At 40.5% G+C, this 26,425-nt stretch overlaps 2 protein-coding genes across 2 annotated transcripts; one reads left to right on the forward strand and one right to left on the reverse strand.

Moving 5' to 3' along the window:
* Window positions 1-4,052: 4,052 nt before the first annotated feature.
* Window positions 4,053-14,843, reverse strand: cep126 (centrosomal protein 126; the record flags this gene model as incomplete). Its single annotated transcript, XM_080510959.1, has 9 exons — window positions 4,053-4,171; window positions 4,512-4,706; window positions 5,031-5,088; window positions 5,777-5,883; window positions 7,037-8,912; window positions 11,521-11,650; window positions 12,847-12,952; window positions 13,034-13,179; window positions 14,710-14,843. The coding sequence occupies 9 exons, from the start codon at window positions 14,841-14,843 to the stop codon at window positions 4,053-4,055; spliced, it is 2,871 nt and encodes a 956-aa protein (XP_080367085.1).
* A 3,340-nt stretch (window positions 14,844-18,183) lies between these two features.
* On the forward strand, window positions 18,184-26,122 carry trpc6b (transient receptor potential cation channel, subfamily C, member 6b; the record flags this gene model as incomplete). Its single annotated transcript, XM_080510973.1, has 11 exons — window positions 18,184-18,927; window positions 19,628-19,813; window positions 19,939-20,103; window positions 21,757-21,973; window positions 22,407-22,634; window positions 23,294-23,558; window positions 23,641-23,836; window positions 23,952-24,155; window positions 25,163-25,219; window positions 25,794-25,869; window positions 25,953-26,122. The coding sequence occupies 11 exons, from the start codon at window positions 18,184-18,186 to the stop codon at window positions 26,120-26,122; spliced, it is 2,508 nt and encodes an 835-aa protein (XP_080367099.1).
* Between the last annotated feature and the right edge of the window lie 303 nt (window positions 26,123-26,425).

Here is a 26,425-nt window from a genome sequence, read left to right on the forward strand (position 1 = left end):
GGAAGGGGTTTCAAATGAACTGAAACTTAATTAAAAGGCTTTGGCCTGTAACATGCTTCACATCCTTGCTATGGATGAGGAGGCAACAAACACACTTTCTCAAGAGTCTAAACAATAATTCAAAACCACATTTTCCCTCATCAGTATGAATACTTGAATCATGGTACAACTTCGCTCTCTCTCTCTCTCTTTTTTTTTTTTTACAGTGCTCATGAAAAGTAGACCCATGCAGTTCCCACAATTGTTATGCTAATGAGACCCCTCTTCCATTGAGAAATCATTTTGTCAAGATCCACCCTCTTTGGATACAGAGGCTCTGTTTCAGCTTTTCCCATACGTCCTCTGAATGAATGGTTATGAAGCCCTATTAAATATCTGCAGACACTGTATAAGAGCGCTGAGCAGATTAAAAGAAGCATCGCCAAAATCCGCACGCTCTCGTTTCCTTAACAGGTGCATGTCTCATGTTTAGTTTATTTCACATTAATTGGGAAATATCATAGTATGTCAATTCAATAGGGATGGACTCTAGCAGTGATTCTTTGAGCAATAATGCGTGCCCCCTCATATTCTGTGAGCATAAGTATAATCAATACCGCACCAACTTAATGACTGCACTGGCAGGTCACACATTTCAATGGAGGAAACGCTCTGTGCACAAACGCTGCCAGTCAAGAAATGTCCATTGTCTGGATGAAAGTGGTCATTTTCACATCATTGTAATGCACTCAGACACATTAAAGAGATGGACTGCAGTGTCCCAGCAGCCCCTGGGGGGAGTCAGGGGACCACCCACTTAGCAGAGTTTGGTCACTTTTGGTCAACAACTGTTCATCCTCCCTGTAAAGTCTCCTTCTGGTTGATTGGTTGCAGCTTCATGTCAGTGGAAACAATTGTTTTGTTTTGGCAAAAGCTTGAGAGAATCAACCTGAGAGGGGCAGGGCAGCTGGATCAGAGCAGCTTGTGGAAATGGATTTGGTCTGGTGTTATTATCGGACATGGTGACGCACAGTGTTACTAAAGACTGATGAGCTTCTGGGATCGAGGGCGCCCCCTATAGCCTTTATTGGGTAAATACAGGGAGGGTTGGACATAACTCCAGTCTCTGACATTACATTACTCTAATTATTAAAAGAAAATACGAAAATTACTTCTTTCAAAGCTACTTATAGTTTTTTTTATACATTTTTAATATATATAATTTAATCATCAGCTGCAGTGATGTGCCTCGGTTTACTTTTCTAGAGAACATATTGTCACTTTTCTTTCTTCAGAAAAACAGCAAATCACTCAAAAATTACTCCTTTGCACTTCGCACCTACATGCAATTTAGGAACATAAATTAAGCTAATTAAGTGTCTGGACTATGGGAAGAAACCAGAGGGAAAACCATGCATGCATATGGAAAACAGGTAGACTCAATACACACAATATTGACATAATTTCTATTTTCACGCTTTGTTATGTATATTTTTTAACTTAATGAATAAAACTCCGCAGTTTCCTGCAGCAAATGTGGGTTACGTGTGTATTTTACTTCATTGCTGGAGCAAAACTATATCAAACTCTCTTTACGGGTTCAAAACATTTATCTTCGTTTGCTATATCATCGGATCAGACTCTCATTTGTTGCATGTTAAAAATGGACTATAACACAACAGGACTAAATACCAGCGCGAATCAGCTTCACAACAGACCAAAGCACAAGCTTGAACTTGCATGTGTGAAAATCCCTTCCCTTATTTTCAGCACTCTTGCCTTTTCTTGTCAAGTGGCAGGGTGTTGGGCTGGTTAGGGCTTAAATGTCATTACACTCGCCATTGTAGAGTCTGATCACTCTGACCATTCATTATATTAGGATAATAGGAGTCAAATTCAGGGCAAATCTTTAGTAAAATACTGACACACTTGGACAATGTCTTTATATATTTAGTGTATTCATGCATATCAACATAATTTTCTTTCCCAGAATAAAGAATTTTGGAACTACTGAGTTTAGATTGTGATTTCTGCAGGACGTTTACCACTCTGTATTTCCAATATCTTCATCGAGCTTCCAGATCCGATCTCCTTATACTCAGAAGTTGGAGTCAACACCGAGGCCACATCTGAAATACCCAAGCAGCAATGTAGTGTTGAAGACAACAATGGAATTGTCAGATTGCGTCTGCTGTTGCAGGTCCGATCCTGCACCAAAGCTGGAAATATTCCCCTTGTTTAGGGCCGTTCATTCGGTGGAGGGTAGCAAAGATCAGACTGTGCAGAAGAGGGATGTCACCACTGCAGTGATGTTTATAGCTCTGGGTAGACGCACTCAAGTAACCTGTAGTTAAACCTCAATGTTCACATGAGCTGGGGCCTCCTGCACCGATGGGAGCAAGTCCTAGCAGGCTGACAGAGGGGCAGAACCAGACATGCTAGTGAGGGAGGGGTAACACAGCTCACATCCATAATCCCTACTATTTTAGTTTCTGTTTTCACTGCTGCAAAGCTTCTTTCAAAAAGTGAAACAGAGATGTGCACTATTAAAGAATAAAGGAAAACATAAATGCACCTGGCAGCTGAAATTCAATAAATACTTACTTTAATCTATATATTGAAATTCATGGCATTGATAAAACCAAATCAGGTTGATAGCTAAAAGGGAAGCCGACTCTCTATGCAATCACAACAACAGGCTGTGGAAGCCCTCTGGCAGAGGCTGAGCTGGCTGAGCCAGTAGGTTGAGCCGAGCGGACGTAATCATCCGCTCAACCACCATGACAAAAAGAAAGACACACCTTCCACGTTGCAACACACACATCATTTCGATCATTGGCTGGGCTGCGCACACTTAAAAGAATTGCTACTGCTGAGAAAAGAGAGAATCTGGTCAGTTTATCAGTGTCCAGAAGCTTTTTTTAGTGAAGTGCTAATCAATTTCATTAAATTGGGAAGAAGAAATTGAGATCAAAGCTTCACTGAAAAATGCAAAGCTACACATGCCTTTTCTGCATTTATTGCTGGTTTAAATTAAGTTTGTAACATTTTCTCTGGCACTTGGGCCCAGTTTCACATTCATGGCTTAAATAAAACCAGGACTAAAATAATCTGGATTATATTAATCCACACAAATCCAGTGATTTTCTGAGATGTGGTTTGACTTTAGATTGATCAGTTCCAGACTACAGAGTTTCAGACTAAGGTAATCAAGGACTATGTGGGGCCAGCTGAGCACCCGTTTAGACTTTGATAGGCCCGGACTTTTACAATGGAATCACAAAGAACTGGCGCTAAACAGGCCCTAGCCCCGAACTGGCACCTGGTTCTTTTTGGTGGAAAAGCCTCCAGAGAGATGCTGCTGGCCTGCACACTCTCTATGGCTCCTCTGTAGGAGGTGGTGAGGGCCGATGTGCTCAGATAAGCTCTCTTCAGATGCCGCAAGAAGATCAGGTGCTGATGAGCCATTTTGGTGATGGAGGAGGTGTGGAGAGGCCAGGTGAGGTTGTTTGCCACATGCACACCCAGGAATCTGGAGTGCTGCATCATTTCTGCTGCAGTGTCCATTATGTACAGTGTGGCTGTTTCTTCCTTAAGTCGATTACTGGGTTTTTATGTTTTTTCAACATTCAGGATCAGGTTGTTCTCATCACACCACTTTACAAAGGCCTTCACTTCCTTGCATTTCGTGATGATTGATGTTAATGCTCCAGGGTGGTGGCTGTTGGACCAGGTTTTGTTAGCGCTGGGATGATTGCTGAGGTTTTATAACATGACGGCACAGCAGCTTGATGCAGTGAGATGTTGAATACATCAGTGAGGACGTCTGCCAGGTGTTCTGCACATCCCTTCAGTACACAGACTGGTATCTGGTCTGGGCCAGCAGCTTTCCTGGTATTAATTCTACTCGGAGAGTCCAGACACAGCACCTGCTCTTCAGTCTGAGGGGTGGCCTTCACTGCTGATGTGTCATTCAGTGCTTCGAACCATCCAAAACAATTATTTAATTTATTGGAGAAGTCGGCGCTATCATCACAGGCATGAGAATTTGCTTGAGCCACAGATTGAATTCCCTAACACAGTCTCCTGGTGTCTCGATGGTCCTGAGAGTGTTTCTGGATCTTCTGTCCATGGGTCCTTTTGCCCAATCTGATGGCTGTATCCAGATTGGCTCTTGCTGTTATGAGGGCAGCTGCAGCTCCAGATTTAAATGCAGTGTTAACACTATGCACGGACCACACAAGCTGTCGATCAGGATATCATCTGATTTTGCGAGTGACTGTTAGCGAAGGACGCATAAAGCTTGTAGAGATTGACTTTTATGTCTCCAGTCTGGGAAAAATGGACAAAACAGAAAAGAATTAAAAATAAATCTGTGAGTAGATTAAAGTAAACGTCTTACAAGACTTATGAAGGTTCGATGCACACCAACAAATACAAATAGGTAAAATTAATTATCATGTAACAATGTAAGGTGGTTCTGTTGTATCATCACAATGACTGAGTGTAAACAGTCTGTCCGGAGTGCTCACACTGCAGATGGTGGTTTAGTCTTTCCAAAGACTGAAGGATTTTCTGCTCCTCCAAGGAAATGTTGGTGAGCCCCTGCTGCTGGCTGGGCTTCTGTGTTTGGGCCGTCTCCATGGCAGCCACCATGTCTCTTTCTTCTTCCAGGAGGCCTTGAGTGTGCCCTTGAGCCAGGTGAAACTGGGTTGTCCTCTCAGAACCTGAGACCACATGCAAAGTTACATAAGAGGCAAGCTCTCTCGCCCTTTTCTTTTTTTTCCGTTCCATTAATTTCTTATGAAAACATCACAGCTGTGCCACATAGGCAATGCAAACTGAGCGTGCATGTCAGGGAGGGTTCATATAAAATACTGAACTTCATAGACGAATTACACTTCATTAAAGTGGCTCATTTATACAGGAGACGCTTGGCTACAGCATCAAATCAGGCCTTAGCACAGGCTCCAAACACTCCAACATCCACCAAATACATTTTGTTTCAAAGTGTATGACAGAAACCTTAAATATAGAGGCGACGACATTACCTCTATTTGGAAAAGCGGCGCAGGATGAATTCGGAAACGGTCTGGCCAGCTGTGTGGTCTGTTTTGTTGGTTACACAAAAAAAGAAACAGTTAGTTATATTCTTTGCTCTGGGTGACTTTCATGTGGTGTACCACAGGGTTCTGTTGTGGAGTTTATTGTCTGCTTTTCTATACTATTCATATGAGTTGTCGTGTTTTACTTGTAAAGGACATGCAATTATACATGAAGTTGAAATTCGAATTAAATCGTGACAGGGCTGAGGTCATTCTGGATAATATCTGGCTTTCTATAAACTCTCTTGTCCTACCAGTAATCTGGATGTTATTCTATACATAGACCATCTTTGTTTTAGTGAAAAGAACATAATGATCTTTCAATCCTCCTTTCAGAATAAAACAAGATATTACTTGCTTTTATTTATTCTCAACTAGATTCCCACTTTGCATAAGTTTTACGCAACACATAACCTACATACAAACTTATAAGTCATAAGTCATAAGCCATAAGCATAACGAAACAAACTCTTGACCAAAACACAGAGTAAAAACTGCCAGTTCAAGTTTAACCTGATCATCTTGTTGTGGGGAGCATAAATCTTCGCATCTAATCAGTTTTGCAAGCAAGCACAGCATGAAAGGGACTCCAACCTGATTCTGCAAGTTCAAACACACCCACTCACTGATCTTTTAGCAAGTATTCTCACTTTTACACCCCACGGGGCAACTGCACAACTGCATGCACGCACCTGAGAGGTGGGAAGAAGTCTCCTGTTCCCTGAGCTGGGGGGCTGAATGCTGGGCTTCCTTAACACCCGCCCATTCTCCGGGGCTTGTCTTCTAAGTGCTGTTTTAGCTGGAAGAAGAGGAATTTACCGGAATCATGAGGTGGAAAGAGTAGTGGAGTTGTTAGATTGTCAAAATTTTACACAGCAGCAATTCCTAAGTCAAAAACGACTTGCTCCCCCCCATTTAATTGTATTGTCTACAGTACAAGGGTGTCAAACCAATTTTAGTTCAAGGGCCACATACAGCCTATTTTCATTGTGAGTATGACAGACTGGTAAAATAAAATTGAAAAACATTCAGTTTGAACTCAAAGGTTGTTCTTTGTTGTGACACAGAGTATATGTGATGAAAATGTTTAGATTTTCACAAAAACCAAATGATTACTCCTGAAAATTACTCCAATCGCAACATAAAGCCGATTTTAATGAAAATTTGTGTTGTAAAAAACTTCTCTTATAGTATTGCATCATGCATGTTTTTACAAACTCACCCTCTCACCCTGGCAGCATGGCTTTGAGGCTAATGTTTAATCTTTCATTGTTGTATCAGCAGTATCTCAGGTCAGTTAGCAGCGTCATGTTGTGTCTGCTGCGCTTCAAGAAATTTGTTGGAAAAAACATTTATGTTTTCTTTAAAATGTTTGCATTTTGCTTGGTAGTTTGGCCAGTTTTGGCCCAGGGGCTTTATGTTTGACACCCCTCGTACAGTATAGTAGGATTTGGTACAATGTATGGACCATCAAGCTTTCGGTATTGGTATTGGGCAAACAGGAAGGTCGAAACTTTCAAAGCAACTATAGATATAAAACTCTTCCATTCAAGGAAGTAGATTCAATCCTGTGTTCACTGTCTGATGATGGCTGTTGATAGTGACAATCTCTAGATATCTGGAGACGCAGAAGCTGATAACACAATTAAGAGACAGGAAGTCTGTAAGGTTATCTATGTTCCCATTTCTCGGTGTGACTATACTTCTTGCATTGGGTTAGATGAACAAAAACTGCTGCAGGTATTTTATCATGCAAATATCAATACTGATGGGAAATAAGAACAAACTCAAACACATTTAGTACAACAGCCCAGACTGGTGAAATTCACAGCTCGGTTGCTAATGGTTAAAAAATAAATTAGCAAGCGAGAGAAACTGCGAGTAAATTCAGGTGACGTCTCCGCAGGGAGACAAACCCCAGCCTGCACTGTGTCTATCAAAATATACATTACCGTCCTTGGTGGTTAAGGCATTGCGGACACCGTGCCAGATCTGTGAGATCTCCTCATCTGTAGGAGTGCAACGTAAACAGAGAGCTTTTTCACTGGGGACGGTCCCTCTTCTTCTGCTGTGGATGTGAGCTTCTTGATGACCAGACATCCTCTTTGAGCTGCCCTCGGAGAAGAGGGGGATGTACGAGGGTGGTAGAGGTGCGTACGTAGCATTGTTATTCATTGTGATTGCGTGATGTGTGGTAGGTGAGAGGAAAACATCAGAGTTGCCCCTGCTCAGCATCTGCTCGAAAGCTGGCACCTGTTTGCAGTGGAAACCAGAGAGATCCAGGGCATATGGGGTGTTGGAGAAGTTAGTTGTCGTTTCTGCCACGGATTCCACTCGAGGAGGAGGGCGGGGCGCTATCATCCTCCCCGGGGCTTTGGCAATCTGATTCACCTCGGTGGCAGTTTGAGGTCGCATTATGGTGCCCTTTCTTGTTCGTAAGGAAACTGGACCTGCTGCAGCTCTGGCGGAGAGCTCTCTCCGAGGTACCCTGGGACTGCCAGTGCTGGTGTTGCTTTGTGGCGCCTTGACCTCTTCTGATCGCTCCTGGGGCAGGCTGACTTGAACCCCAACATCTGCCCAGGCCTGTTTTGTAAAGTGATAATGGGCAGGGGTCACACTGGGTCCGGACCTGGGAGTCCCTGAGCTTGCAGCCAGACTTGGCTGGTGGTCCTTGGAGTTGTTTTTGCACTGAGGAGGATTGAAAGACATCCCTTTCGCATGTTTTATCATGTTCTGCTCTTTGGGCTCTTTTTCCACATTCACCTCATCAAACCAACGTACCTTTGTCTTGACGGTGTTATTGCCATCCCTGTCCTTTGCTTTTGCCTTCGCAAAGTCTATGCTGTCTTTAATTGCTAACGCTACCTCATCTGGAAACATTGAGTGCCCTGTGCTGTATGCATACGTAGGCTCTCTTGAAATGTATTTTGACTGCTTTTTAAGGATGCCTTTGATGAATCTAACATTACTAACTGAGCGAGATGCTGTTTCTGAAACAGGCACTTTTTGTATTTCCTCTTTGAAATGCTCCTGATATTTGATATATGTGCCAGACTGAATATTAGACAAGCGTGCATGTTGCAGCGACGCTGTGTTTAAGGACTTCTCATCCTTGTGATTTGTGTTTGAACCCTTGTTGAGATTGTTTATGAAAGCACTGGGTTCTTTCTGAGATGACAGATAGTAGCTTTCTTGGGTTGTTTGCTGAGGAGTTTCCTCTTTTACCAAATTATCAGTTGGACTGTCGTTTAGGAAAATATTTGGCTTCGAGGGAGATCCCAATAACACATCTTTGCTGTCACCATCTTTGGCAGGCAAAGGGATTTTTGTAGCTGACGGATATTTCAGAAGCTTTACATTATAGTTCTTCTGCTCTTTGATATCCAACAGAGGATAAGCCGATTCAATATTTCCTATGTTTTCAGCAGGACCTCCACTTGTACTGATGTGTTCTCTGGGACTGCTCTGAAAGGAGTCTTCTTTAAAGTGCTCTCGGTCATCACTCATCTGTTCACAAAGGGCTAATTTGTTACAGTTGTGCAGAGTGGGCCGCGTATCTGCTTCAGCTGTTTTCTGAACAGACGTGAACTCCCAGAAAGCTTGTGAAATATGTCTCTTATCACGAGGCCAGTCAGAGTCGTCTTGTTTCTTCAACGCCAGTTCGAAATTCTTATCCTTTCTCTGGTCTGGATGGGTCTTGTCTGAGTTGAGGAAGAAAGAGGAAAAGGAACCCTGAGGATTTCTTGTGCCGTGTTTGACGTCCTCGTTGTCCAAGCTGTCTTTACTAGACAGGCTCTCAGAAATACAGCACTCCAACATGCGGCCGCCCTGAAATATAGAAGACAATATTATCTGTAGTTATAAAATATATATCTCAGGGTATATCTACAACAGGGGTGTCAAACACATTTTAATTCAGGGGACAATTTCATGTTGAGTGGGTCAGAGCAGTAAAATAGTGCCATAATAACCTTTCAATTCATACTTCAATGATTTTCTTTGTTGTGGGGCAAAGTATACGTGATTAAAATATTGATATTTAAGCAAAATCCAAGCAAATATCATAGAAAATTACTACAATCTCAACATTAAGCCAATTTTAATTACGCTTTCTGGTACAGGTTAGGTTAGTGCTAGTTTGTTTTCTTTTATGGTAGCATCACCGATATCACATTTGGGGTGTCAGCGCTGTATTATGTCCGCTAGTCAAGAAATTTCTTTAAAAAAATCAAAAATGTATGTTTTCTTTTAAATCTTTACAATTTGCTTAGAGGTTGCATTCATCCATGGACCAAGCATCTTTTTAATATACTAAAGCTGGTAATGGTTGTTAATTGTGAGCAACGCACAGGGTGATGTAGATATATACATTTGCATGATAGCTTTATAACTATTTCTGATTTTGGGTGAAATCTTTATCAATCCAGTTTTTCCTATTGTGTTTATTCCATTCTGTGATGGGCAACAAATAAATCTATTCTACTTCTATACCTGATCCATCCCAGTTACGAAACGAAAACATTCATGCTTACAGCCTCTATAAAGTCACCATTCAACCATCGAGCACGCATGTCTTTAGATTTCAGAAGTAATATGCAGCACACAGAAAAATATAAAACAAATGGTTAGATATACTGTAGGAAGAAATGGGAAGAACATGCAACTCCACTCAGAAATTCCAGATTTGAATCAACCTCTATTTTTACTTACACTGCAACATCGGCTTCAAACACTATAGTTTTTGTTGTGTTTTATAATAGCAGGACCACTTTCAATCAGACACAAGAAGAATTGCTGACATTAAAACTATAGTTGGATTTAGAGTTTGATCTGTATTTGTGTATTAGAGTCTTGCCTTCTAAGTTAGTTTGGGGAAAGATTGATGCACCACTGCTGCGCCCTAGAGGTCAATAAGTAGAACTATTTCCGGCTGTAATTTCATCAGAATTACTTTCAACTTTTTCATTTATAATGTTGTGGCCTTTTAAATGAAGCATGAGGCATTGTGTAATGCTGTAATTGAAATATTAATTAAGATTAAACAAGATTCAGACATTTATAAAAGTGATCAAGTAGAAGTTTCTAACTTGGGGTGCAAGTTAGAAACTTGCACCCCAAGATTATATTAACTTGAATTCTTCTCTGTCGTCTGCCATTTTGGCTTCACTGCTAGAGACAATAGGATTGCATCCTTCCATGTGTTTTTCCCTCCATTTCCCTCCATGTTGGTTTCACTGATACTCAGAGACAATAGGTTTTGATATGTAAACAAGTACCCATTGCAGCCTGGCAAACTGGAGCCCATCTCAAGGTCAGGGGTCCCCTGTGATTGGCCGAAGGTCACAGGAATGACCTGGATAGGGGATTCTGCCTCTCAGATTCAAAACTGTGAGTTTTTCTTCAGAATCATCCTCTTTTTCCAGCCTTAAGCTGATGGAAGGGTACAGTCGTTCTGTACCAGCTGACCATGTGGTGAGAATGTTCTTTGTTTAATAAACAATTGTGTTAATTCCTAACTATCTCAGATCTGTTGTTTCCATAGTCAGCCACAGTTGTGGAACATGCAGTATCTAGGCTATAGAAGATAAAAAGTTATCTAACAGTATCATAAAGACAATTTTACTGAGACTGCAAACAGAGGAGCCCAAGCTTCTCCCGGCCTTGACAACCAAACACCTTCTTCAAAAACACTAAATACATAGCAACTAACTACTGGGAATAACACAAGATAATTAGCTAAACATGATGCTATGCACAAAATGGTTTAAGTACTATGAAGATGGATTGATTCGATCACTTGTGAGTTAGTTCTACTGGTTATTTATACTAAGAGTAGTTAGAAACCTGAAAACCAATGTTTTGCACACTGACACAGGGTCTTGCATGCTAATCTTTGCGTTACTAACTTGTTAACTCATCACAACCCTACACATATCACACAAAGACAATATCACACACAACCACCTGACAAATCCAGATGTTTTACAAAGCAAGTTGCATTCACTTAAACTCATTTTAGAAATTGATCTTTAACAGAGACGCACTCAAGGACCAGACGTTAGAGTGTCAATCTTTTGCCCCTTTGTTCTGCCAAAAATATGGTCAGACAGGACCTATAGGTCGGCCATCTTGCCTTGCTGGTAACCACCATTTTGAATGTAGTTTATTGCGATCCGCCATTTTGTTTGTAGTTTCAGCACACATCTCACACACACTCTCTCTCTGCATCACACACACACACACACACACACACACACACACACACACACACACACACACACACACACACACACACACACACACGCACACATGTACACACACACACACAGGAAATTTGACAATGACTACTTTAAAGACTAAAATTAATCTCATATCTCTTTATCAAAACACCAACAAAAGTGACATTTTGTTGTTTTATCAATAAAATGACAGATACCTGTGGATTGTGATCTTGCTGCTTCTCTGTCCTGCTCTGATCCTGAAGCAGTTCGGTATCGGCCTCCACTGCAGATGGATCTGTGCGGTGGGAGGATTTAGAAACAGTGGGAGGTTTCGGAGAAGAAGTCCTTTAAAAAAGAGCAGACAACTATAAATACAGGCCAACATGAAAACATGTTGAAAGTTTGAGTCAAAGGTTTTAAAGTAACAAACACACTATATCACCAAAAGTATTCACTCTCAAAAGAATGTGTTTTTCTCATGAGCTCAGTGAATTGCAGCGTGGTGCAGTGATAGCTGCACCTGGACTGGATGTACACTAAGTCCAGCCAGGAAATTTCCTTGCAATCATCTATTAGTAGTACTCTAACAAAATGAAAGCCTTTGGGAACTACACTCAGCCACCAAGCGGTAATCACAGAGCGGGGTTAGCAAAGAGGCGCATAGTGTGCGGAGGTCACCAACTTTCTACAGAATCAATTGTTACCGACCTCCAAACTCCAAATGATCTTAAGATTAGCTGGAGAACAGTGTATAGAGCTTCATGGGGGATTTTCATGACCGAGCAGCTGCATCCAAGCTGCACATCACCAAGAGAAATGCAAAGTGTCAGATGCAGTGGTGTTAAAGCTCACTGCCACTGGACTCTGAAACAGTGGAGACGTGTTCTTTGGACTGATGAATCACCTTTCCAACCTTTTCATCCCACATCAGTGTGTTGGGGACACACATCATGTTAAAGGTCCCATATGATACAGTTTTCACATAGTTGTCAGAAGTTCAGCAAAATTGTATTCAAAGTGTACTTCCCCAAATCTCGCCTTGGGTCTGGATTTCAGCCAATCTAAAAGTCTCTCTACAGCGCTTGACTGAGAACAGGATGTTTCTGTGTCTGTATCTTAAAACACTAAAGAGCTGTGTCTGTTTTATGGAAGCATTTGCCAGGAGAAAAAAATTGAAGCCACTTGTAATTTTAGTGTGCAGAGCTCATCTGATTGTGGGAGGGTCAGAGTGAGGAGCCACCTCCAGAGTGGTTATTTCCTTGTGTGATGTCATGAAGGGAAAATCTCAAAATCGTCTGTATTTACATTCACAAAAAACTTGGGGAGATGACAGACTTTCTTCACCTTTGGGGAGCTAATACACAGACTATTAGGTCACATCTTTCTGTTAGAAAACTAATATAAAACAAATTTAGCATAATTTAGAACCTATAAATCCTATGGTTTAAGAATGGGAGGTCACTCAAGTTTATATGCATGTGAAGACAGGCGAGTGGATACTTTTGGCAATAAATTGTATGTGTATTCTTGTCTTCTTTTACCTGTTGACAGTGTTGACGGTAAATGACTTCTGTTGGCTGTATGGTCTTGAAGTGCATTGGATTTGTTTGAGTGCATCGTCAAGATTTGGGACATTTCTTCTGAATGCTGAAGGAAATCAAGATATTGAAATGCATTATAAGAGACTGTCTTTTACTTCTCAGTGGTGTCTGTAAGATGAGCACTGACATGGTCTGTGTCTCTGAGATGGAGGTAGATGAGCTCTCTGGAAGCGCTGGGTGACATCCTGCAGCTGCTGCCTGCGCTGTGCTAAGATGTTTTCCCGTAGTTGCTGCTCCTGCATTTCCCTCTGCTTTCGTCTCTCATCCAATTCCCTGGGCCATGAGAGAGAGAGAGAGAGAGAGAGAGAGAGAGAGAGAGAGAGAGAGAGAGAGAGAGAGAGAGAGAGAGAGAGAGAGAGAGAGAGAGAGAGAGAGAGAGAGAGAGAGAGAGAGAGAGAGAGAGAGAGAGAGAGAGAGAGAGAGAGAGGAGAGAGAGAGAGAGAGAGAGAGAGAGAGAGAATGAACCTGGGTCACATCTCACTTGATTAAATCCAGTCCGGTCATATTTTAGATACAGAAACCCGAGTCAGCTCCACAAGATATGTTTTCATCATAGTCATCAATAAGTCAGTGCCGGTATTCTCTGCCAGGTTTACTGAGGAAGCCCAGTAATAACATCAGTGGGCTCGACTGAGGTCAGCATCATTGTCCTGCGTGACTTTTTTGACATCCTGCGTGACTTTTTTGACATGTAAAATGGTAATTAGTGTCAAGATAGCAGTGTCAGTTTATTTAAGCATGGAGCAACAGAGCAATACGTGTATAGGGGATGTGGTGAACACATTCAGTTTAGATTTTTGCCAAGCTTCATTTTGCAGCAAATGTTATTACATTCTGCAAGTTTATCTTTTCTATGGATCTTCATTGAACTGCAAAGTAAAATGAGAGAATCTTGCATGACCACCATTCAAATTCAAATACGCACTTAAAGAGGGTGCTTTTGGTTACAATAGCGAGTAACAACTTTATTTAATTTTATCTTTATTAGAGGGGCGATATATTCATATTATACGATTGCATTATATGTCTGTTGCTGGCATATAATGCTGGCAAATCAATCCACATTTGTTTAGCATATTTTCTGTAAAAAGTACAAAATTTGAATATAGTCATTAGACAATGCATCATATTTGAGTGCTTGTTTGCACATTTGTTTCATGTGATGTTTACTGATCAACTCATAAAAACATTAAACAAATATACTTGTTTTTTTTAGGTAAACTCTATATCTGATTTGATCTCCTTGATAGATTAAATCATTATGTATTTATGCCTTTGACTGACCGCATGCATCTACACAGGGAAGCTACAAATCCTTGTGGGATAATTAAAGCCTGAACTGGCAACAAATCTACCCTGCACTCTCCCCAGCTCACCTTGTATCAACCTACTATGTAAACATGTTTTTTTTTTCTAAAAAAGACTGTAATTTTTAGCCTTTGCAGGTGACTATTTATACCCACGTTTAGTGGGGTATTAATATCCATAATGGATTTGCAGATTTAGTTACTTGAGAAGTGTTGCCTCAGTTGCTGCTCTGGTCAAATAGATCCATCTCCAGGTCATGACTGAAAAATCCTGTCAGCACTTCTAGTTCTAGGTGCTGAGCCCAAAACAGCTATAAACTGTGTGTGTTCAGGTGACGTGTGCACCCTACACCAGCACAGCATTGTCTGCTTCCAGGAAGAAACTGAAGGTGCTGCTTGGTCAGTATGAGCTGGCTGTCTGGACAAAGTTTGGGGTGCAGCAATCTGACAGTCACTGTCCACATAAGATGCATGTTTGATTAGTGGTTAAACTAACTTTCTGCGGTGGTTGGTTTCCATGGAAAACTGACGTGCCCTTGTTCTGCACTTCTTCTGCTCTTCAGCCAGGCGTTGTCTCTCAGTGTTGAGGTCTTCATTATGTCCCAATCTTGGATTTCTACAAGTGATCATCAGCTGAGGAGTTTTGGATGGATGTGTGATTATGAGATTTTATATTACCTTAATAGTCAAAAACACACATTTACACAGCACACTGAAATAAAAAAAAAAGTGACACGGCAGCTCAAACAGTTAAGATGTCATCATTATCAGACGATTAAATATGTAACGAGCCCCGAGTGTGTGTTTATACAAAAATGTACATACAATGAAATATTAATGTGAAGCTACAGGTGTAATCATGAAAGATCTCCACTTTCCTCACACTTTACGAGGTAATGAAGTAGGTAGGATACGATTGATAGAAGAAGTTGTCCATGTTTCCGGCCCAGTTGATCCTCCAGGCGGCTCTCAGCTGAGCTGCTATAGGCGCAAATTACAAATACTGTTTGAAGCAAATCGCAACGACTGGATGCCAGTCGCTTTTCAGACGTGTGAAAAGGAAAAGAAGGGGGGGTACAAATAGATAGAAATTCCCCGTTCTCTTCAGCTGTCTGCGTTACAGTCTTTCTATTATGATAGCAACCGAGGACGCGGCTCCTTGACAACAGGACGGGGGGGTTGGCTCAGGCTGTACCGAAAGCGACCAGCAGAGAGCGCAGCGTTCTATATATAAACCCCGTGACTCTGTCAAGCACACCCAAAGATGAACATCTATTATGTTTTAAAATATAATTTTTCTTTGACATGATGATTGTAATTTAACATGTGAATACTTAAAGCCTCCAACCAATTTAAACCAAGTACGTCTGTCTATCTATCTATCTATACATCCATCCATCCATCCATCCATCCACCTATCTATCTATCTATCTATCTATCTATCTATCTATCTATCTATCTATCTATCTATCTATCTATCTATCTATCTATCTATCTATCTATCTATCTATCTATCTATCTATCTATCTATCTATCTATCTATCTATCTATCTATCTAACCTATCTATCCATCCATCTATCCATCCATCCATCCATCCATCCATCCATCCATCCATCCATCCATCCATCCATCCATCCATCCATCTATCTATCTATCTATCTATCTATCTATCTATCTATCTATCTATCTATCTATCTATCTATCTATCTATCTATCTATCTATCTATCTATCTATCTATCTATCTATCTATCTATCTATCTATCTATCTATCTATCTATCTATCTATCTATCTATCTATCCATCTATCTATCTATCTATCTATCTATCTATCTATCTATCTATCTATCTATCTATCTATCTATCTATCTATCTATCTATCTATCTATCTATCCAAACATCAAGCAATGTCTTGGACATAATATTATCATCATGTTCAAAAATGTATAAACTGTCTGAGGACACTTTTCACATATTCATTCCTATCCTCCATCATTATGGGTGTTTTGCTGTAAATATATCACGGAGGTGTGTTTTAGTTCCTTTTACATTGATGGCTCGGAGATACGTAAGAGGATTTAGGAAAATCTGCTTTTCTCCTGATTGTTTATACTGTCCTATGGCTAGGGACCAAAATATGATTGTTTTCCCCTCCACAGTGTCAAACAGCGTGGAGTAGTGGTGCTACTGCTTGAAACCTGCACTCTGACAATTACAAATAGTTCTTATGAAAATAATCCCTTAGCTCTGGCCTCAGTTTATGTCCCAGCCTCCTGAAAATCAAGGAAATTACACGTAATCCTCACACTAGGACATAAATGTATCCGGTGTGTGTGTGTGTGTGTGTGTGTGTGTGTGTGTGTGTGTGTGTGTGTGTGTGTGTGTGTGTGTGTGTGTGTGTGTGTGTGTGTGTGTGTGTGTGTGTGTGTGTGTGTGTGTAAACTGTTAAAATCTGTGAGAAAATACTCAGTATGCATGAAAGGGGTGCAGTGTCAGCATGTCGACCAGAGGAGGAGGGACACAGGGCTGGAGTCGCACTAACAGACGGACAGATGGCCCAGAGGACTTCTGACTGAGGCATAGCATAACCCGGAGGAGCTGCAAAGCACAACTGCACCAAGTTTGGAGCTGATGAAATTGAGTTTTACCTGAGGTGAGTAGATCATGCAATTGGATTTTTAAAAGATTGTTGTCAAAGACACAACCTACAATTTGAAGTAAATTAAATGGGTGGCTTTTCTCCTGGAAACTACCAAGCACTAATGTGATATTTCGTTATCCTCCTTTCTTCTGTTTAATATGTAAAGTTGGGATTTTTACTCTTTAAAAAAACAAACAAAAAATTATTTTGCAAGTAGCGCTATCACAAATATGAAATGCATGAATAAGAATGATATTACTCTCACTTTTACCATATTACAGGCATCTCTTCTGTCATTTTCTGTCTAGTTTTTGATCCACGGCCGTCGCTGTACCTCAGTTACTTATTCGGGATGCAGAAGTGGAGCAGAGTAAAAACAAGACTTTGTTTGAAAACCAGGCAGGTAAACTTTACGATAACAGCTTTTTATGCTATGTTAAATGAAAAATAACATGTGCAAATCTATCTTTTTTATCACAATTTTGTGCATGCCAGGGCCCCCCATTTGGTGATGCATTTTGTCTTTCCCCTGAGGTCGAACACAATTCATGGCTCAGGCTGACATTATTTGACATGTGATGAAGCAGATTGTGTATGTATTGCATCCACTCATCAGATTACCCACTTATGCACAATCTTGTTAAGTCCAATTATGACTTAATGAAGGAGTGCTGTCCTCATCTGTCATCACTTTGCATCATCTATGCTGAAGCTCCTGAGGTAATCATGTTACATGAATGTAATTACCAAACAGGAAGTTAATTTACACATTTGACAATGGCACAAGATACAGTGAATACTTGAAAAGATGGTTATTGAAAGGTAGTATGGTCTAAATCTAATTTATGTGTTTAATGTCACTCCTGTAAAGGTTTCCATCATGTGGCATGCAGCATGATAGGTAATATCCAGGATGACATGTAAAATGGATTTGTCCCCAGATCAGGCAGAGGCCAAGTGCCTAGACATTATCGTGTCCTGAAATGAAGGAGAGCAGATGACGAAGCAGTGGGCGGTGTCGCACATGGAGTGAGAGTTATAACTCAGCTGAGACCAACTGTGCATGGCAAACTGTTGTCTATTTACTGCTTGGGTCACTGCTGTTTCATTCTCAAGGTCTTTTGGGAAACCGTGGAGCGAATCCCACAAAGCAGTAAAGTATTTGTAATGTGCGATAGTAAGACTCATGTGGATGATGGTGCCTTTTGATTGTGGGGGGAAAAAAAGATTTAGAGTTTCAGCCAATTAGGATTGCAAAATCAGAATCCCAACGCTAATAATTAAATTCTGTTTATCTGTGTGTAGGTGGAGCAGTGAAGAGAAAAGAGTGATGATTCGACAGGGAGCCACCAAAAAACGCAGGCAGGCTTTGAGGGGAGCTGGTTACTTGTTCCATGCTCAGTCATCCCGCTGCCTTTCTGTGACAGAGGAAACCTTTTTAGAAGCAGCTGAGTATGGCAACGCCCCCGAAGTCAGGCGCATGTTGGAGGAGCTGCCAGACCTCAGTGTCAACTGTGTAAACTACATGGGCCAGAATGCTCTGCAGCTGGCAGTCGCCAACGAGCATTTGGAGGTCGCAAAGCTTCTGCTGAAGAAGAAGGACCTCGCGAGGATAGGAGATGCTCTGCTGTTAGCCATCAATAAAGGTTACATACGAATAGTGGAGGCCATTCTAAGCCACGAGGCTTTGGAAGACGGTCAGAGGCTGTCGAATAGCCCCAGCCAGGCCGAGACACACGACGACTTTTTCTCCTATGATGAAGATGGGACACGTTTCTCCCATGACATCACCCCCATCATCCTGGCCTCTCAGTGTCAGGAGTATGAAATCGTCCACATACTGCTGCTGAAGGGAGCCCGTATAGAGCGGCCCCATGACTATTTCTGTCAGTGCAGGATCTGCAGTGAGCAGCAGAGGAACGACTCCTTCAGCCACTCGCAGTCCCGCATCAATGCATATAAAGGCCTGGCCAGTCCGGCGTACCTCTGCCTCTCCAGTGAAGACCCAGTGATCACCGCTCTGGAACTCAGCAATGAGCTCGCAGTTCTTGCCAACACAGAGAAAGAGTTCAAGGTAACACGTTTCAGTTTTCTTCTGAGGCACATACTAAATCATACAGATTGTGATTATGATCCATTCCATCCATCAATCTTCTCTAACCACTTTATCCAACTGGGCCCAGTAAACCTGCACAGGTTGCAGTCCAGCCTGTATGATGTTCGCCCTCACATTTCTAAGTAATCTGCTCTGCTGGAGTGTCTGTCAAATCCAACAAGGCAACTCCCTTCATACTTTATTGCAGCAGCACCGCCTGTTCTTCCATTCCTTTTTCATTGTGTCCTGTTAGTCTCCTCCTTCATGCACTTTGCCCTCTTTGGCTGACAAAGAGGCACTTTACCCAATAAAATTTGATTGGTTGCCAGGTAGAGTCGGTGAAGATCATAGTGACACAGAAAAAACAGTCAAAAACAAAGCATAGAAACACGTTGAAATTGATCACTTGCTGCTCTTGAGATATAACTTTGGTAAGACATCAAACTGATCTGTTACTTAAAAACCCCCCTGAAAAGAGTAACTCATTCATCTAAACACTGCTCTTTAAATCCGGATGAACAGGCAGAACATGCAAAGCCTATACAAGAGACTGCAAGTTGAAACATAATTCCCATTAAAAGATTTCAGTCTTCACTTGGATTTAGATTTCCCATCACTGTGTCTGATTGCTGAAATCATAAATATAACATATAAATGTTTGGTGAACTGTCTGTTTCAGAATGATTATAAAAAACTGTCCATGCAGTGTAAAGATTTTGTGGTGGGACTCCTGGATTTGTGTCGAAACACAGAAGAAGTGGAGGCCATCTTAAATGGAGACACTGACTCATGTCCCAGCACTGAAAGCTGCAGCAGACAATCCCTCATCAGGTTCAAACTTGCAATAAAATATGAGGTTAAAAAGGTAAAAACAGCACACATTTATTGTCATGCTTTGAGATATTTAACCTTCTACTTTGACACATAACATGTAAGTCTTTTCCCCTCTTTTTCCCTCTGTCACACCAAACATCCCCCCCATCGGAGCAGTTTGTGGCACATCCAAACTGCCAACAGCGGCTCCTCTCCATCTGGTACGAGAACTTGTCCGGTCTGCGTCAGCAAACAACAGCAGTAAAGATTCTACTTGTCCTTGGCGTTGCTGTTGGGTTGCCTGTTCTGGCCTTCATTTACTGGATCGCTCCATCAAGCAAGGTGAATGTGTCTATTTCCTGTCTGCTTTCAGATGATTGCAATCAGTCCTTTGAAGCAGTGGTGGTTCTCAATTACTTTGGGACCCACCATCAACCCTTAATGACAAGCCCAAATCAATGTAAATTTTCAACAGCTCAAATATATTAATTGACAAGAAAGTGCAGTTTGAACACTGGGTAATAGAATCAAAAACCACTGTATGCCAACACAGAAAAATACGTTTCGTGATAAACCAAACTAATCAGCGAGTGACAATGATGATGGTTGTTCCCATCGTCTGCTTTGATCCTCTCACTGTAACTCTGGATCGTCCTCAGAAAGAGTTTTACATGAAGAACCAGTTTGCTGTTCAATGAGTGTGTTTCGTAATCACTCGCATCCGGAAACAAAATAAAAATACAAAAGGACATCAAATTTTAAAAGGTCAGGGCTGGGACACGACATTAATTCAGCAGACCAATCCTACCGGTGCAGCAGACATGTCAGATAACGAACAAAAACATTTCTGAGTACTTTGTTGACCTGCTTTAATGTATTCACTTCTGAACTCAAATGAGTCAACCATTCATTTTCTCACAGTTTGTTTGGGCTAATTTTGTTGCATGCAGCTGATTGTGTATCAGTGCACCTGGAACTCATTTGTACTCATGGGTTTTGACAGGGGCTGATTATTAAAAAATTTGCACAATTGGAGGATTTTTTTTTTTCTGGCCAGTGTGCCAGTGATTTTGCTGTCACTTGCCAATAGTGGCAACCGTGCCCAATTACTGACTCCTGCCGTGAGGTTAAAACCAGAATCATTCAAAGAGACAGAACCGACAGTCTGTTTCAAATGCTAAGAGAAAGATCACTCTGTTCTTGCCACTGCAGGTGAAACAGCTCACCTCATAGCTAACTGCTAAAACATTAGCACCATAAACAAGTACAGGATTAAATACATAAACAAGCATTTGAATATGATCACAAAATCCAGCAACGTACAGTAAAACAAGAAAACTAATCAAATCACTTAAGCACTTCAAAATTGTGTGAGGTTATTCGTTACTAGATATGTATATATATAAACCTTTTTCCATAAGATTGAGAAAGTAGAATCATTATAGAATGCAAATATTAAATATTACAGAATGCGAACATGAGTTTTGCTTCTTCCTGCTCCTTATTAGGCATGTTAAATTAGATATTAGATATACAGTATTTATCATATGTATTTTTATGTGTATGTACATAAACATGTATGTCCAGATAGGTCTGTATATTTTGGATAAAGATTTATTTACAAATGTTTTGACATATATGATTAATTTCATGTGGGTTTAATAAAGTAATTACATTTTATTCTATTCTATTTGGATGAATTCATATTTGTGCAAATATTTTTGCATTCATATTTTGTCTCTTTTATACATGTCAAGGATAAATTAGTTTTTCTTTTTAAAATGCCACCTTTCTCTTAAACATAAATAATTAGTTTCTTTATTGAAGGAGTCAAACTGTCCATTTCTGTCAATCATTTTGTGTTTTATAAAATCTTTTAATAATCTCCCCCTATAAAGATGTGATACTCTGTCAGAGGCTGTAATCTGAAGATGCAGCATCATTTCTTAAGCATTTCTTTTCCCCCCCCTCTCGTTTTCTATCTTCTGACTTCAGGTGGGGAAACTTATGTGTGGACCTTTCCTGAAGTTCGTGGCCCATGCGGCTTCCTTCGTCATATTTCTCTGTGTGCTGGTCCTAAACGCGGCGGACCGCTTCGATGGAACGGCCCTGCTGCCCAACATGACCACCCAGGATTACCCCTCGCAGCTTTTCCGGATGAAGACCACCCCCTTCACCTGGATGGAGATTCTCATCATCTCGTGGGTCATAGGTCATGAGTGTAAACATACTCTCTCTTCCACCTCATTGAGCCATTTCCTTACTGATTTACTCTTTAGTGGCACAGCCTCGTCTAGCAGGTGCTGAGATTTACGATTATATCACGGCTTTTGTGCACATCAGGTCAAGGATATCATCATCCAGGAGTTATAAACCTACAAATATCCATCGGGCAGACGTCGATAATTCCACACTCTTTCCACGTCTCCAATAATAAATCAGTATGACTTTCCAAAGATAGAAAAGCAACATTTTCAGGCTGAATTCCACAGATATACACTGTGAGTGTGCAGTGATGATAAACTTCACATGATTTAAGCACGATCAACCAGTTCGAGATATTTTTGAGACATGTTTGGATATCAGTCTCATTTGAGAGGAAGTAGTTTGGCTGGCAGGAAACTGTAATTTCTGTGTTCCAACAGGAAAGATCTGGGAGGAATGTAAAGATATCTGGTTGCAGGACCTCCGAGAGTACATCACAGAACCCTGGAACCTCCTGGACTTCAGCATTTTGGCCATTTTCATGACCTCCTTCATTGCTAGGCTGATGGCTTTTTGGCACGCGTGTTCTGCGCAGAGCTACATTGACAAACACTACACGGACCTGTACAACAAAACCCTGCCCTTCGAGATACAGTACTTCCACCTCGGTAAGTTGGGGCCACAAAATTTCCCGTTATTTTCAATCATTCGTTCTTTCAACATCGCAACGTATGTGACCTTTTGGTTTTCTGCTCAGTTCTTTATTATGAATCATCAATATAAGCATATATCATTTATTCATATTATTAGCTTTTTTGAGGTGTCATAATCATTTTAACCTTTTCACATTTTTGTTAGCAGTTACAATTTTTTAATTTCTGAATTTTATCCACTTCAGTCTATTTAGCTGTTTGTTGCTTTTCATCGTAGCTTTGTCGTCTGCTAATTTATAAACATCCAGGTAAATACGATTACAAATCATTACTGTGACTGAAACTGTCTTCTTCTTTTGATTGAACCATATTTAGCTTTCTGAAATATGCAGTTGGAAAACCAACATTTATCAGCTGCTGTGAAAGACAACAGGCAGATTTGATATTTTGTTGGACAAGCTATGTAAATAAATTTCTTGCACCAAGTCTTTTTGACGGATTATCATTTGTGCAACAGAACTGAACTAAGTTCAATATTTGTTTGGATGTCATTTAGGAACTGCCGGAAACCACTACAGGGATGCAGACCTTTGACCTAATATGTTGAACTGGAAAACTGTATCATCCATTACATAACATTAGTTTGAGTAAACAACTGCTCACATTGTTTTCAGCTCGGATTCACTGGGTGCCCTCAGATCCGCAGCTCATATCTGAAGGCCTCTACGCCATCGCAGTCGTGTTGAGTTTCTCCCGCATCGCCTACATCCTGCCTGCCAACGAGCGCTTCGGGCCTCTGCAGATCTCTCTGGGAAGGACAGTAAAAGACATCTTTAAATTCATGGTGATTTTCATCACAGTTTTTGTGGCATTCATGGTGGGGATGTTCAATCTGTACTCATACTACCTCGGAGCCAAGCACAACAATGCCTTCACAACGTAAGTGTTCACTGCAGATTTCTGTTGTCAAGACATTTTAAAGGTTGTTTTCTTTTGATGTGCCTTGTCTTCTTTTGTCCAGCATTGAGGAGAGTTTTAAAACGTTGTTTTGGGCCATTTTTGGATTGTCAGAAGTGAAATCAGTGGTCATCACCATCAACCACAAGTTCATTGAGAATATAGGTTATGTTCTGTATGGGGTGTACAACATCATCATGGTGATCGTGTTGCTGAATATGCTCATTGCCATGTTTAACAGCTCCTTCCAAGAAATTGAGGTATGGTTAAACCATCAGCACAATTTATTGAGTTGACCTAAAATTTTTACATATTGAAAAGTAAAATTGCTATGTGTAATATCTAACTGTGTTTCTTCTCTTTCTCTTGATGCAGGATGATGCCGACGTTGAATGGAAATTTGCAAGAGCCAAACTGTGGTTCTCTTACTTCGAGCATGGCGGGAGCCTCCCAGTCCCCTTCAATCTTGTCCCCAGTCCCAAGTCTGTGGCGGCCCTTACACTGAAGATCCGAGAGTTTATCTGTGGTGGACCTACACGGAAGAAGATCGAAGGTTCAAAGGACTTTGAGCTTAAAAATGTGAGAGATTGAGGAAAATACTCTTTCAGTTTCCCTTGTTGCTGAATAAAAATGATAGAGCAACAATATACTTTATACGATCATTATTGGTTTCAGTAAGCCTTTTAAAATAAACCAAATCTTTTGATTTAACGTTTATGATTAGGGATGGGAATCGAAAACTGGTTGTTGTTGTTAAGAACCAGTTCCCAGTGTTGCAGATCCTTTTTTTCAAATTAGAATTGATACAGAACTGAATCGTTAAGTCGAATTTTTGAAAATTGTATCAATTTCCATCCCAGTATATGATGTGACTTCAACCATCCATAAGTTATGCAAACAAACTCACACCGTCTTTGTTGTTGCTGTTGTTATTGTTTTGCTTGTCAGTCAGTCTGATATTGTCAACATTGTGGTTGTTATTGTTATGGTTGCAACAGTTATTGTATATTATTGCTATTACTGTTTTCTGTTGTTGTTACAGTAGTTGTTTTTGTTATGATTTTATTTTTAAATTCATAGTTATGGATGTAGTACTAGAAGCAGTAATAGTAGTAGTAGTAGTAGTAGTAGTACTAGTAGTAGGTGTTTTTGTCGCTCTGGTTATTGCCATGGTTATTGTTGTTATTAGTATCATTGTTGATGTGGTTGTTGTTTCTAATGCTCTTATGGTTATTGTTTTTATTGCTATGCTGTGATTGTTGTGTTTGTTGATGTTCTTTCATTGGCTCTGGTGCTATAACTGTTTTTGTAGCTAAGATCAAATGTCAGCAGTACTTACTTTTGCTTCTTTACCTTCATAAATGCAATATGAACTATAGCTTTTGCATGTAGAGCAAATCTAAGGGACTGAATCCAGACATATTTCATGTGGTAGTAGGAGAGCCGAAGTCATGCAGACCTCTGCCACGTCCCTCTGATATAGTCTGCTCAAGTCTCCACTGACCTCTTGTGTCATATTCATGAGCAACAGTTTTAAATAGAGATGCATTAACTCCTGTTCTTCCTTCTGTGCCGTTTCATTTCAGCTGAGACCACTGGAGGATGTAAATGCAGAAGCACCTCTTCGACCGACCCGACACCATGTAAAGCAGAGTTTATGTCCTATTGCTGATTAGGAAAATATTACACTCTGCACATCTCTTAGGATCATATATCATACATTTATGCACAAACTGCTGTTATTGCATGACTATGTTGGTGTATACAGCATCTTCATCGTTGGCAACGACATAGTTGTTGATTCAACTTGAAGCAAATTCTTTTTGGGAATAACATAAAAACTAGTGATAACACTACAAGATTTAATATAAAACATGTTGAATTCTGTTTAAAAATGTCATAATGGAAGAATGGTTATTGTTGAAAGAGAAATATAAAGTCTTTGCAATTAACTGGTATTGATGTAACTTGATTTCTGAAATCCATCACCTTCTGTAGCTTCAGTGTGAATACCGGTAATCATTCCCATCAGCTGCTTTCATTCTATCACTGTAACTCTGAATCTGTTGGAAAAGGAACGAATCCCCTGGAAGAATATTAGGATCAGAAAGTATATATGTCTTCAAATGTAGGGAATCAAAGTAAAGAGTAATCTTGCAAATAAATACTTGCATTAAGTTCTGACACCTGATAAAATGTTCTGTCTTTCAATTACAGAAGATAATGAACCACCTCATCAAAAGGTACATCCTGAAAGCACAGCAGGATAAAGACAGTGATGAAGTAAATGAAGGTGAGTCTCGCAGGTTATCCCCAATATCTGAATCACTAAAATATGAAAACATATTTTGATGCTGCTTATTTACTCTCCCACAGGTGAACTGAAGGAGATCAAGCAGGACATCTCCAGCCTTCGCTACGAGCTGCTGGAGAGGGGGAACCATGACATGAAGACACTGGCGAAGCTCATCCGACAGCTGGGAGAGGTCGCACATGTCCAGCAGAAAGAGGAGCTTAATCATGTGCACTTTAATGAACGCATCTGATGTGTATTTGCAGGACACCCTTAATAAGGCACGGAAACAAACGATTTTCAAGACAATAGTTTACCTTATATTCACTTTTTTAATGCACTATTTCCAAGTGTGTGTGTCTTTTTTTTTTTTTTTTTTTTTTTTTACCAATTACCTTTTAAATTCTTGGTGTTCTTGTGTTTTTGTGCCTGTGTGTGTACAGTTAACCACATGGTGGAAGTATTGTAATCCTTTTTTCTTCTTGCTTGGGCACAGTTTCTCCAATTTGCTTGTCAAGCTCATAATACGTCTCCATTCTGAGTAGAAAGAGCAGTT

This window comes from Blennius ocellaris, assembly GCF_963422515.1.
Source record: "Blennius ocellaris genome assembly, chromosome: 2".
Classification (NCBI taxonomy): Eukaryota; Metazoa; Chordata; class Actinopteri; order Blenniiformes; family Blenniidae; genus Blennius; species Blennius ocellaris.